At 35.3% G+C, this 14,546-nt stretch overlaps 1 protein-coding gene across 12 annotated transcripts; it reads right to left on the bottom strand.

The window, feature by feature from the left end:
• Positions 1 to 1,629: 1,629 nt before the first annotated feature.
• LOC128192897 (uncharacterized) lies at positions 1,630 to 13,080 on the bottom strand. 12 transcript variants are annotated; one of them, XM_052865934.1, is made up of 9 exons: positions 11,856 to 13,080; positions 11,094 to 11,129; positions 7,869 to 7,889; positions 7,161 to 7,202; positions 6,234 to 6,330; positions 5,282 to 5,410; positions 3,318 to 4,274; positions 2,482 to 2,564; positions 1,630 to 1,766 (listed from the first exon to the last, which is right to left on the bottom strand). In XM_052865934.1, the coding sequence occupies exons 1-8, from the start codon at positions 12,776 to 12,778 to the stop codon at positions 2,496 to 2,498; spliced, it is 2,274 nt and encodes a 757-aa protein (XP_052721894.1). In that variant the 5' UTR covers positions 12,779 to 13,080; the 3' UTR covers positions 1,630 to 1,766; positions 2,482 to 2,495. The 12 variants fall into 12 exon arrangements, with proteins under 12 accessions (XP_052721894.1, XP_052721903.1, XP_052721895.1 ...); XM_052865943.1 differs by lacking the exon at positions 5,282 to 5,410 and having other exon boundaries at positions 11,856 to 13,079; XM_052865935.1 differs by lacking the exon at positions 7,161 to 7,202 and having other exon boundaries at positions 11,856 to 13,079.
• Between the last annotated feature and the right edge of the window lie 1,466 nt (positions 13,081 to 14,546).

The following is a 14,546-nucleotide window of genomic DNA, read 5'->3' as shown; positions in this document are numbered from 1 at the left end:
CATTCTATCATCCTTTTATATTTCATACTTAATACTCTCCACAAGTAAATTATAGTTAACGTATACCGATGCATGAAATAGGCAAATCACCAACTTTGGATACAAGGGTATGTTTTAACAAGATAAAGTCTCAAAAACGCTATATGACGTTTTTAATGTAGTCGTTTGCTGAATGACTAAACAATTCTCATCGCATGTCATCATCGGATTAGTAATTTACTTGTAAATTTTATGTACAATTCAAATACAATAAGCATACATACGTAACATCGACGTTCCTCATGCACATATGCCGACACGTTGGCATCCCGCGAAAAAATTGAATTTAGCGCTTGTGTTTAAATTAGGTTTCACCACTAGGCAGCGCACCTTACTTGTCCAAAATTTTGTACATTTTTCTGGGTTCCACTAAAATATTATCTTGGTATAGATGAAATAATGGAATATTGTGGATGAATTTTTAAAAACGAAAAAACCTTAAAAATTTGGCATAGAAAAAAAATCTAATCAGATTATATTTACATTTTCAACAGTCTTTGTCTGTGATAACATTACGAATCAATTCTGAACCCTAAAACCCAATAACTCATAAAACATGAGTGACAAAATATAAAAATGGGCGTCTTATGGAATAACCGAAAAACGGTATTGGCTGCGCCGCGTAGTAATACATAGCATGTGCTATATAAAAAAAATAGTGGTTTTAAAATTATGATGTTTTAAAGTGTACAAATTGGAAATAATATAAGTAATTAGGAATCATTCTTTGAATATTATGAGGTGATAATTTCGGTCGGAGCGTGGTCAAAACTATCATAGAGCCCTTCGGGCTTTATTGGATTTGACAGCGCCCCGACCGAAATTATCACCTCATAATACTCAAAGAACGATTCCTTATTCCTTATATCCGTTCTAAAAGTGCGCGCTCAAACATGCCTTTCAGTCATGCTTTCTAAACCTGTTTTCAAAAACACTGTTGAGCGAATAAGGCCTTGTAACCAAGGAATTGTGATGACTGCTTACGAATACCCAACTTTCTACAACTTCTACTTTGTTATATTGCATAATTTATAAAAAGAAATATGAAACATTAATTGTAGTGGGTCAAATGGAAAAATAAAATTCGTCTTGTAAAGACCAAAACATGATAATAAAAATCTAAATCATATTTATTAAAAACATGACATTTATTCAACACATGACAAAAAAGACTAGATTGTCGTTAATGTTAGCAGCACCGTTCAATGCAATATAAAATCCCTGACATTGAAATCTGGACGGCCAATGAAAGTCGTAAAATCTCTTCAGTCCTTAAAAATCTCAGTATTTGTTCTTTGAAGGACAGAGATGGTCTTCACACCTCTGACGACTGATTGTACTTTGTATCTATTAAGGATATATCCATCTTCGTGAGTCAGGCCCTTCTCTTTCCGGCGGCTGGAAAATCTTTCCTCGTCAGAAAAGTCGTCACTACTTCCGGAGCTAGATCCTTCCGCTGACTGCCATATTAGATTCTCGCGGTCTTTCAGCCAATCAAGTTGCTCCTTTCCTTTCATGCGAACTTGTTGCAATAAATGTTTGATCCTTCTCTGTTCAGACAAATGAGCTCGGCCCGGCTCCCTTGTTTCAGGAATGGGTTCCACCATGTCTTTTATGTATTTTAGTCTGGGCATTTTCACTCTCGGTTTCTCTTTTGGCTTGTTGACCGCTCTAAGTAACTCCAGTTTCTCACACCATGTTAATTCACTGGACGCGGGGACTTCCTCCTAGAACAAAGAATGGTGCATCAAACACGTAATTGAAATCTAAACCATCTGGACTGATCTTATTTCAAATAAATTCTCACTTTGAATAGAACAAATATAAAATAATGACATATACAAAAAGATAAAAAATTGAAACGCCCACATGTATGGATCGAAGACAACAGTAGTAGTTACATGTTAATTATTACATGTACAAAGTGATCTACATGCATGCATGCATACGTCATTTAGACCATCAATTAATTCAAAAGTACAAATTAACAGAGGACGACACCTTCATTCTGGAATTAAACATAGATATATTAAATTATTAGTGGATGGAGCATGACAATATACTGAAGAGAAATTACTGCATTCCCCGAGAGGCCACAGAGGAAAGAAAAGAAAGCGAAGGGAAGCATGTATGGAGTCCATGCTGATCTTTAAACGCTGTTAGTGAGAAATTAAACAGGAAAGGTTTGTATGTGTGAATATAGATGCAAGTATGAGGACAGTTTTAATGTATAGTAAGAAAATATCTACATCTAACGTTACATTCCAAGAATAAAAGAGTGATTCGCGGAGATCGTCAGACCAATACCATAGCCTCCTCTGTGCAATAGACTACGACTACATTGGTGGACACTGTCGCCAAGCTCTAGACTACAGACTGTTAATACTGAGCATTCTCCATTGTTAGTAACATGACTACATCACTACATGGAAACCCTGATACCTTAAAATGAAAGTCTACTTTCTGAGGGGGTCATAACGGGCCGCCAAGCTGACATAGGCCCTACCGCTGGCGTCAAACCACATCTGAAAACGAGGCAAAAACATAATGCTCACTCCTGAAAACTTCGGTACAATACACAATCTCATGATGTTCGTACTCTGCATAAATTATTCCAATAAATTGACTGCTTGATATCAAATGAATTTAATGAAATTACTTAGCATAAAGGTATAAAGGGATATGGTAGAAAACTACTAGAAATCAAAACGTGAAACAACGTCGAAACCGTGAATTAGGGTATAGGGTGATATATTATTTCTTACGGAAGACAATGGGTTGCTTAGTTAAGAGGTGAATCTGTGTTGAAAAAATGGTAGGAATATAAATACTGTCTACCGAATATTCATGAAGGGCATATGGAAAATGATAATTCATAAAATAAATAATGGGTTCTACTATTTTTCATACGACAGGAAATATTGTAACTGAATAAGAACATGCACATTGCTGGCTTAAAACATCTTAACTATATGTCAAAGAAAAAATGTTCTAAAATACTTATCTACATTAACCTAACTATAAATATAAATGAATGACAATAAAATGATTTTGGTATGTTTTGTAAAAACTACACGCATGCACATTACACGCAACTCGAAAGTGAGCACAAGCGTTACAAGGCAATCACAGTTAGTTTCTCAAGTACTGCGGTACATGGGTAAAACTGGACAGTGTTATTATCAGAGAATTACGTCTTAGTAGAGCTTGTCCTCTCCACAGCAGTCAAGTGATGTTAGGCAGAGTTAGATGGGGTGAAAACACGTAAAGCCAGTCACCCCTTCAGCCAAGGACACGTCAGTCTTGTGACCTGCCGACTGGTCCAGTGCCTGACCCTGAGATGCCAGGATGTTGGTATCACTCAGAAGGTACTCGGCAACTTTGATCATGGATTCCTCGTCTGCTTCTCGTTGTCGGCTGCTTCTGTGGGAGGAGATGGACTTTCTGTCGATTTCTCCCTGTTCGTCTAGCTTCCAGTAATGTAGAGCTGGATCCGCTGTTTGGATTTTCCTGGAGTCTTTGCCGCTATGAATGGATCCTGTCCTCTCGGATTTTAGACTCTTTACACTACTTGAGTCCTGAGCACCAGTCGGCCTGTGGACAGGCTTCTTGCCTTTGTTATGGACGTAACCAGCATACTTCTTTCGGAGATTTTTCATGAGCTTCGTCTTACTTTCTCTCAATGACATTATCCTAGGAGTTTCTATATCGCGTTCTAGTTCGTCTGCTAAGCCAGACCCTGTTCTGGTAGATTCCAGTTTAGCTTGTTCCCCAATATTTATGTCTGCCGTCACTAGCATTCCCTTGCCATCTTTCTTTATCATCGGAAAGTCTATTCTGTCTTCTGTTCTTGATCGCAGCAACCGCGGGCTATAACACTCTGCCACTGAGATTTCTGGCATAGAAGGAGAAGGTGTTGCGTCCCTCTTTGAATGCTTTGTTCTGGGCCGCGGCTGCGGGGGAGTTGAAATTGATGGGTACCATGTTAAACTTCTAGTATTTAAAACAGTAACGCTACTATCCAACATCATTTCTGTTGGAAACACGTGGTAGGTACAAGAAGGTTCTAGAGATTCGTTTTTGACTCTTACGTCTGCACCAAGGCATGCTGTAGATAGTCTACTTATGCTGATGGCGTCACTATCCTCTGAGTTATCCACATCTTCATCCTCGGATACTGACGCTCCAATATCCAGATCAATCCGGTCTGATTTGGGGGTATCCCTATTTTTCGTCTGTATTTGAAAGCAAAATTTGAAAAGCGAAACATGTGAATAATACCAACATTGTAAATACAAGTAGTTTTGAGAGGGTTATAAAGATCCGCCACCACCATATAGTTTTTACAAAAACATATCAAAACCCTGTCATTTCATCATACTCATGTGAAAGAAGAGTGTATTTTAAATAAACATCTTCATTAAATTGAATAATTTAAACTTATAAATATCTATCCTAAAAGCACCAAGCATCGTTGAAATACAACGCTTGAATTCACTAACCGTAAATTCTGGCCTAATATTAATTATCAAAAGGTTTACTTAAAGCAACTAATTAATTCCAAAACCTCTACAGTACGCGCAAAACAACGAATGGATAGGTCCGAAATACCACTGGATAAAGAAATAATGAAGATATGAGCAAGAGAATACATCGTACACCTTTTGCCATTCCAAACAGTCCCGCAACACAGTCTGTGCAACCTGAAAGGCAACTCTACTTTACAACATGAAACTTGCATCATTCTTATAATTACTTCATAACAAAACCATGATTAACATCTCGGAATAAACTGAATCAGATACAAGTTGCATTGGGATTGTTACACGCATCTTTGACAATTATTGGTTGAGGAAATAGTTACAGATTACATATACAGAATCACAAATTTATATAAGGATTGGTTCGTCAAGGAATAAATAAAGCATTAATGCGGATAATACAACATAAATGGAACTTCAAGCCTTAGTTATTTTAACAATTTAGGATTAACATTATCCCCGAGCAAAAGGCCTGTGGATTAAAGAGAAGAAAATAAGATTTGCGTTTTACTGTTTGAAGGTATTTCAGAAGTCTTTCGGGTCACTGTTATTATATTCACGAGTTACAGGTGATCATTCAAACTTAAGTTAGGAAAAAAAAAGTTAAAAACAACGTGATGCAGGTTTCATGTGCACTAAGATGCTGTGGGTGTGGGGAAAACTCTAGATACAAAATATACTCCTGGATATCATGTTCATACGTTATTGGGATGCTCATAGAACTCGGTGGAGGTAACCGTTGACGGTCGCAATATGGTGCGACCCCTGGTGTCAGACAAAACGTGACCCAGTGACCTCACGGATACAGCGGAAGTGAGAGGACGTTGCTTCTGATTGAATAAAATAGTCAAAAATATCAATTGAAGATGGTTGTAGAATTAAGATTTAAATACAAGAGGGGTATTTAATTGTCATGTTGTAAATTTTGAATTTACCGGGTGGCAGTAAATACAAAATTTACAACATGACAACTGTTATCATGTTGTAAATTTTGTATTTACTGCCACCCGTGAAATTCAAAGTTTACAACATGACATAATTATCTGATCAAGAGATGGCGATATGAATTCAAATAGATATGTAAAAAAAATCTACATCCATTTTATCAAAACCAAAGATGTAATTCTGATAGTCACTGAAATATCAAAATAAATAAATAAATTTGAAGTTCACCAAAATTGGAGATCTGTTCTGATTTTGGTCTGTTCAATAACTTGTAAGTTTTTTGAACGAAACGTACTCTCTACATCAATATACTCTACAGTACTGAATTATTTATTTCATGGTCATTATGATCAATTTTAGCAAACCCAATAATTCCAGTCTATATTCAAGTCCTTTAGTACATGTATCTCCCGTGTCACACTGAGACTCGATCAACTGAAATCTTCTGAAAATAGCTCCGTATCTTTTCAACATTTCTTTTAATATTAAAAAAGGATTTAAAACGAACGCTGTGGAATTTTACAAAGGATTAGATGGTGTATAAACAGCTTAAATGATATGACAAGAAATTGTTTATGTCTTACACAGATTTGATCAGTATATTATCTTTACAAAGCTAGCCCGGTGAATCACTGTATGGCCTATAGTGTTATAGAGGTTTATAAACCAGTGAATTGGGCCGATATACTGCCGGTAATTCCTATCTACCTGTTTGTCTGTGGCGACACATGCCAGGGTATCTAATGTACGAACTCCATTGGCAGGGGGCACCACTGTCTCTATCGGTTTGTTAGGGTTGTTCTGCCTGAAAGAAAGCAACCAATCACCACATGAGTTATTTTAAAACAATGTTTTAACCAATCGAACACCAATAATTTACATTACGAAGTTTATAGGCTTGAGTTGAATAAAAAAGATGATAAACGTTAGAACATTTTTGACCATAACTATACTCTTCTTTGAGCAGATTCTTTCAAGGACTTCAAACAACAAATGTGTTACTTAGAATTTTTAGGTAACTACAACCGGTCGATTTAGTAACCATTCCAATAGTTTAATGTGAGTAAAAGCGATCAACCACGCCATTTAATTACTCATTAAAAACCCCGGCAGAAATAAAACACAAAACCAATAATAAAACCCATTTGTGCAAAACTCGGATCGTCTTTATCAGAGGCATTAATCTCCAACCCCCAGAATCACAGCACTACAAAATTGTGTTTACACTCCAGCAACCAAAAAAACCCAAAGAATCCTAACTGTTACAATTGTTTGCTGGTATAAAAAACAACAAATAATGAATAACAAACAAAAGTATGAAAATAAGAAAAAACAGATTCGTTCTTATTGATTTCTTCCTAATGCTCCCAATTTTGTTAATGTATATATTTGGAAATTTATCCATATGATGTAAATGAAAATATTTAACAACTTTTTAAAATTGTTCTAATAACACTCTAGACATCAAGTTGAAAAACAACCTACGGATATCAAGAGTGTTAGAATTTGAATCAATAATCTTCCTTCAAACTAGGATAAGATAACTGATACCAGAGAAGCTGGGAAAGGAGACTACTGTTAATGCATAGACAAAACAAGATTGGAAGCGTCTATATAACAAACAATCTGAATTACAATAAATTGATATACTGTTTATCCGTCTCCTGCAAACCGACCCTGCAAGGCAGAAAATGGCGTCTGTCAACTATCTTTTTACATCTACAACTCGTCAGCGCAAATTTTGAATTTTTTAAATTTCAATTTTAATAACTATAAATCTACGTATAATTTTATGCAAATGGTCAACATGAACAGATATGATGTCAGATGAAAGTCATGAAATGAGATATGAGCTGAAACATTGCAAACAATGACAAACAAATGGATATACATGGGCGTGAATAAATATGTGATGAATAACACGTGAACACTTCCACTTTACTTTACGGGTTGTAAGCGTGACGTGAGCAGTAGGTATGAAGATGGACAAAATCGTGAATAAAGTCGTAATGTTAATACAGGGACAGGTTTACACAATAGATGATACAACACGTATATATACATGTACAACAGACAGTGTAGGTACACAACAGGAAATTCACAACAACAGAGCAACAAGAAGGTACACAACAGGAGAGACAACAGAGAAGCTGCTGAGCGAGAAATTCCGCAGTGAAGTGCGAGCTTACAGAAAAAAAGGCATCAAGTTCTGATTAGTTTCTCTCATTTTTGGCCTGAACATTGTATTATTACTTCTAGAATTTAATCTATATAATTATATGAAAAAATATACGTCAAGAATAAAGATTGAAATCCAAAGTATTTGGTTGGTACTACACTTACCGACTCGGCAATCGCCAGGCGCTACAGAGTGACAAAGATGTACAGAATAAGATGATCATTCATATACATAAACAGAAGTAGTTTTGTTGAGGCCAAAAACAGAATATAGCTGTAAGGCATTTTCCAAAGAAAACTCTGTAACTAATTCATTTCTCATATAAAGTTTCTACAAAGTCAAAAGTTGATGGTCTTCTCTAGCAGCATATACATGTACCAGATGAGTTAATTTTGCATTTTTTATAAGAGGCTAAACTTTTGGGTTACAATTATATCTAACATGGTAAACTGGGTACACAAAATGTTATCAATCCACAATGGAATATTAAAATCTGGACAGTTATTTGTTGAAAACATAAGGTTTTTATGCAATGGGATGAAATGGGTTTCTCTTTAATAATGTTGTTTCTAGATGCTTCGAGCCATCCTTTTTAAACACTTGACTTGAGTATATCTTGGTACGGGATTTGACATACATAGTTGTTGGTTTGTGTAATTTGGTAAGGAATTGGACTTACTGATTGGTTTGTGTTTTGCTAGTGTGTGCCTCTGTAAACTAACACAGATAAGGCATTCAGATAGATTTTCTGCTTTGTTGGGCTTTTGAATAAACACAAAGTTCTGACAACAATTCCAGACTAGCCACCAAAGAGCTAGAAAAAGGTTGTTTTGTTATAGGGCATTTAATAATCTGTCGAGTAGTAATCCATCTTACACATATTTTATTTAATGAAAACCTACCCTTCAATATTTTGAGACCACAAGTTTTTGATTGACAAAGAAGGTTAGAAAAATGTCTGTGGCATCAAAGTTATGCTCTATGCACTTATAAGCTTCCATCTGAGAATATTTTCATAAAATTAATCAATTTATTTGGTAAAGTAAAGAGTTAAAAGTATGTATGTGTGTATGCAATTCATATACAACTGTATGCTTATTGAAAAAATAAATGATTTCAGTTATTCTATGCATGTGTCATTGTAATTGCACATTAATAATAATTTAATTTTTTTGTATGTTAAACTGGTTAAACTTTAATCAATTCTGAGATTATAAAGACCCTTGTTTGTTTTGCTATCTGAGGATAAAGCATATTTCAATAAAGCTCTTCTACAGTGTGTATTTACTATTGGTTCTAGTTATGATTAAATATTGAACAAATGGCAACACAAGTTTCACCCTTTATTGACATTTCCTGCCGATCAATGGAACCATTAGAACTCGGAATACACCTGAAATCTGATTCCTTAAAAAGAGTAAAGCTGAAACCACCAAGACTGGAGTTCTACAATCAATACACACATAAAAAAATCTATTTAGATTTAGATAAGAAGACAGTCCACGACAATCAAAAGGACCTTCCCATTGTTGATAGAAAGAAAATGATTTTCATGAAACATTTAACAGTCAATGTCTGCAAATGTTTGTGATTCTAATGTTCCAATTATAAAAAAGGGAATGAATTTTACTGTGAAGCTGGGGTATTGAAAAACTATCAAGGTCTCAATGCAATGTAATCATGAAATGTACTGAATTTTTCTAAGATTGGTAAATTTGCACTAAATCCCAACATCCCGCTTTTATAAAGCTTAATACATTTAATTGATTAGACTTTGATCTTCGCTGATAATTTTAAATGGAATTTTCTTCTTCAAGCTTAAACCTGTATCATGTTGAATGACTATCAAATGTCATTTTGTATTTTAAGTTTAACCACACAATCTCTACACTACGAATCTTCTGCTGCTTTACAGTCCCTACATATGTGGCTAGTTTCATCAGTTTTCAATATTGAATCAAGTTCTTCTGTAGAATATACTTACTTGCACAATTTGATATGAAATTATCTTTAGAGAGAGAAAAGTGGAGTTTGTGATATGAAATTTGATATTGCAACAAGCAAGTCTAAATTATAATTTCATCAAATCTTTAATCCAATTGTGCATTTCAGGGAGAACCTTTTAGTTTTTGTTCTAATACAAATGTTTGTACTCAATCATAAATCAAATTGATTCCAATACATATTACGCAGGATTTTAACGATCTTTTTTAAAGTGATTCAAAGCCCCCTGCTTTAATATCTTAAGTAATCTATCCCCTCATTAACATGATAAGAAATGAATTCTACTTCACAAAATCTGTACAAGTATTGAATCAGAGCCTACTTAAGCCAACCAATAAAGTATTTGAAGAATAATCCGTACAATACCATGTGCACATAGAATTCTGCAAGTGAATGACTTGTTTTCCCTAATGAGTGCACACTTCTGTTTTTTGGGCATTTTTCCAAAATTCAAGCAACTGGAAAAGAAATATAATCTTATTTCTATTGTACCTAAGTAAATTTTGTGCAACTTTATTCAATAGATATTTTTGTAAAAGAGATTAATAAAAAAAAATGTGAATTTCCAAGTCACTGTCACTCAAATTATATATACTGACTTGGTTGATAAGGTGATAAAATAGCTTCGATAAATCACTTCTTGAAGTTGAAGTAAAACAACCCACAAAAAGAAATTATACATAAGTATTGACCAACGAATCATTTTGAATACAACCAAATATGTCCCTATCGATCACATTCTTGGTGGGGGGACCTTTTTGCCAACGAACCAACAAAAAAATCTACTCATTGCTGTACCTGTGTATTTACATTTAGAATTTAAAATACTTTTCTATCAAATACAACTCAAGTGGCAACCAAATCTCTTTCTGAGTGAAATAGCTCTACATAATGAAACGCAGATAACCCAATAATTGCTTGAATGCTTGACAAAATTGACTGTCTAAATTAGAAACTGTAAATAAAGTCCATTCATTCCCTGCCGTGTTTTGGACAATGCATAACTTGTCTGATCACGACACATAATTGTTTGAATTTTTAAAAAGGTTTTATCCCTCTCTCTTTCTTGTCTTTATCCCTTGTTTGCTCTCTCTCTCTCTCTCTCTCTCTCTCTCTCTCTCTCTCTCTCTCTTAAACACTTGTGATCTTGTGAGGAAAGTTAAGCAGGCAAATAAACTTAAACTGAAGTACAAGGACTGACAAAAGCTATGACAATCTCTACATGCTCAGGGTCTAGAAACAAGGCACTTTGTCAGTCCCTGAGTATACACATGCAAAGTTGCAATACATGTATGCATACAGAATGTGGGCTAACAGTGTTTGATTATATAAATACTTAATAACAGAAAAAGGTGCATATGATAAAACTACAAAGAATTTACTACCTGACACCTAAGAAAGTGTTCCTCAGTTTTGGTCTGCTAATGAAGAGAGATAGACATGTTTTAAACACTTAAGGCAACCAAGATGCAATACATGCCAAAAATGGAAAGCATGTCATCATTGAAGCACTATCACATGCAGATGATGAATAAGAATTTACATTCCTGTGTACATACATATGCAAGATTCCACAAATAGTGATTGAATAAAATGTGCATGCCCTGATTCTGATTACCAGTCACAATTATCACCCATTTCCATGTAATACTATGATATTGCCTGGTAGAGTTCATTAAGAGGCTAATCCACCATTCTATTTCTTTGATACGTTTGTACCTCCTGGGTTTAACAATTTGGAAGCTAGGTTGATTCTTTTAATATGCATGTGCACACTGTTTATATGTACACTATGAAAACCGTATTTCTAAACAAACAGGTATTCATGCATTAGCAACCCAAATCTCTCTCACCTTCAGGGCAAAATATTTTGTGTGACAATTCTCTCAATACTCAAAATGTGCAATGTGTTCAACCAATAAGTATACATGCCCTATCACCCCTTATTTCATTCATTGCACTAACATTTGAACCCAAGAAAAAAACCTTGCATACAAACACAACCCACATCCCTTTCTATAGCTATTTTAACCATAGGAAGAATACCTTAATTTTCAAATCCTGTTGAATAAAATAAATTTGTACTTTGTTAACTTTGTTACTAACAGATCTCATAAAATCATACTTATGATGTGGTTAAAACTTACACAGATATAGGGGGGCGCTTCACTTGACCATTGGGAGGGGCAGCAGGAACAGACACTTTGGTAGGGACTTTTCCAGATGTGTATACTTTAGCCGACTGCATACGAGGAGAGGGCTGATCAAGTCGCTCCGAGTTCTGAGAGTCGGTTCGACTTGACCACATTGTCTGACAGTCTGGAGACAGTTTGTACTTATAAGCTTGGCTATTTCTCTCGACATGATGGTGATGGTTGTGCTTTGTACAAATGTGTCCATTCGGGGTGTGGGGTGTACTGGGTGTTTGATGAGAATTGGCACTTTGTGTTCCGTGAGATTGAGAATGATTAAATCCTGTGGTGGATGTCAGAGTTCTATTTGTTGAGTGTAAGGCAGCTGTCAGGTATTTCTGGACTTCTGAGGCACAAGGAGGGGCACCACAGTTACACGCATTCTGGTGCTGGATATGAACATTAGAGGGGGACTGACCATATCTACGGACGCCATCTCCTTGCATCCGGTCCAAAGCACTGTGTGACTTAAAACCTAATCCAGTAGTATGGTCCCTGCGGTACTGTTCAATGTAAGCTCGGATATCCCCATAGTGTTTAAAAACAAAGGGATCCTGAGTAGGAACCTGTTTGTTTCTGTAATCACGCCATGAAGGCTGAGATTGTTTAACACTTTCTTTCTCAGGTTTGCGTAGCACAATTTTGGGTTCGCCAAACCATCCTTGAATATCTTCATTCTTCCCAAGAACTTTGGAATTCACATTCTTTGAATCCGTATTACTGATGTTGAACTGATAGTAGAGTTCATCCGCTTGAAGAATTTCAGCTTGTTCAATCAATTTGTTCTGTAACTGTCTATCCAAATAGAAATTAAATTCATGACTACATTCTGTATTTTCTTCCGATGTCATATCCCTGCGAATAACGGAGATCGTCATTTGAGAGGCTTAAGACACCCTTTCTCTACCATCGCAGACCGTGCCTACTTCTGTTGGCAAGCAGACAGCATTGTTTTGGCTGTTCCCTTCAAACAGGTGCGCGGATTCACGAAACTTGTTACTACAAGTGTTTAATATAATCTAGGTCGAAACATTCTCCATTAAAAACAGTTCGTGATCAATAAGTGAAATATATTTTTTATTCAAATCAAACAACTGAAAATCATAACACTTATATTTTCACATGCGACTCTAAACACTTGCTTATTCCTCGCAACAGAGGTGTTAAACAGAACAGCTCACGTTTTCATATTTTCTATGTCGTAAAATATTAAAATGTTGTGATTATGAATTTTATTCGATTGCACAGCTTCCATTTTCTTGAAAACAATACAATTAATATAAAAATGCTTTGGATTACTTATTTTTTTTATTTCATAGGTGTGCGACAACATATTTCAAATAACTCGTTCCAGTGTTGATTCCTACAGCCTGGTGTATTTTAAAGAACTTTCTAGCGCTTTATTTTGTTTTGTTTCGGGACCTTTTAAAGTTAAATCTTGTTTAAAATCAACAAATGTGATAAATAGTATTCAAAAATATGTTTTATAAAATGTTTAGTGATTTTCATTCTTATATAGCTATTATAACTTTTGATTTCAATATTGATTTCAATGAGTTTAAGTTACAATGTATATTTAAAAATGGGCATTCACATGTACGCTTTTATTAAGTACTGAAATGGGTAGATTTAACGTACTCATATATTTAATTATCATTCATCGAATAACTCAGACAGAGGGGAGGGGTTGGTGGTGGTGGCAAAGTTTCACTATGAAAAAAAAACCCCAAACCCCTTCTTGCGGGTCAGATCTCATCCAAGATCGTTCAAATTCATTTTTCTTAATGTAAATACAAGGAAAATATCTGTTTCGAAAAAGGGGCAGGCCACCCGTGCCCCCCCCCCTTATTGCTGCTCTGTGCCAAAAATTCAGAGGTCAAAACAAAAATTAGTTAATATTATTAAACTGATATTTGGATAAATGTAAGTCTAAACCTTTTAACTTATATATCTTATAGATCTAAAAAGGAATTTACTTCAAACTTGATCATGAGCTTCTTTAATTGTAAAATTTTTCATATCTGCAAGCTATGATATATTGGTTTTAAAAATGCCTTATTCGTAATTAGTGATTAAAGAAGGAATTTTAATTGCTTCATTTATTTGTATTACGATGTGTGATTTTGTTGCTGTTGTTGTTGTTTTTAGTGTTTTTAAAACACACAAAATTACCGCTGTTTGATACATGGTTCGATCAAATTTCCATGTCTGATTTCCATCGAAATTGTTTTGAAAAGTAGTAGCGAGCGCAGCTCGCCGGCGCGCAGCGCCGGCGCGAAGCGAGCTCTACCGGCAAGGCGTGTGTGAATAGAAAATTCGGACTAGTTGCACATTCATTCAACGGATTTTTTTGGCGTCAGTAAATCGGACCAGTAATGCATCGTTTTAATCGTCCCAGTAGTTCCCTGTAATCATGGCAATTTTTATCACTTCACACTCTCACGAGAATCAGCAAGACAAATTTAGACAGTAAAAACAATTTAACAATAACGATGTAAGCGACATACAGTCAATGTTACCTCTAAAGTTCACCTCAGTACACTTTCAATCAAAAATAATCGTGTGACGTCACAAACGTTTACACATTGATCCGATATATTTTTTCGGAGTCAGTAAATTTTGACCCACAATTCATAGTACCAATGG

Source organism: Crassostrea angulata, chromosome 7, assembly GCF_025612915.1.
Source record: "Crassostrea angulata isolate pt1a10 chromosome 7, ASM2561291v2, whole genome shotgun sequence".
In the NCBI taxonomy this organism is placed as follows: Eukaryota; Metazoa; Mollusca; class Bivalvia; order Ostreida; family Ostreidae; genus Magallana; species Magallana angulata.
Note: the sequence above shows the minus strand (reverse complement) of the source record. Positions and strands in the feature narration are given on the sequence as shown.

What these genes read in the sequence shown, in the direction of transcription:
- LOC128192897 (XM_052865934.1), bottom strand. Translation starts at nt 12,778, where the DNA reads ATGACGATCTCCGTTATTCGCAGGGATATGACATCGGAAGAAAATACA. An exon ending in AAGCGCCCCCCTATATCTGT is followed by an intron (nt 11,130 to 11,855) that starts GTAAGTTTTAAC and finishes TCTCTTCATTAG; the next exon opens with CAGACCAAAACTGAGGAACA. An exon ending in AAACAGTATATCAATTTATT is followed by an intron (nt 6,331 to 7,160) that starts GTAATTCAGATT and finishes GCTTTCTTTCAG; the next exon opens with GCAGAACAACCCTAACAAAC.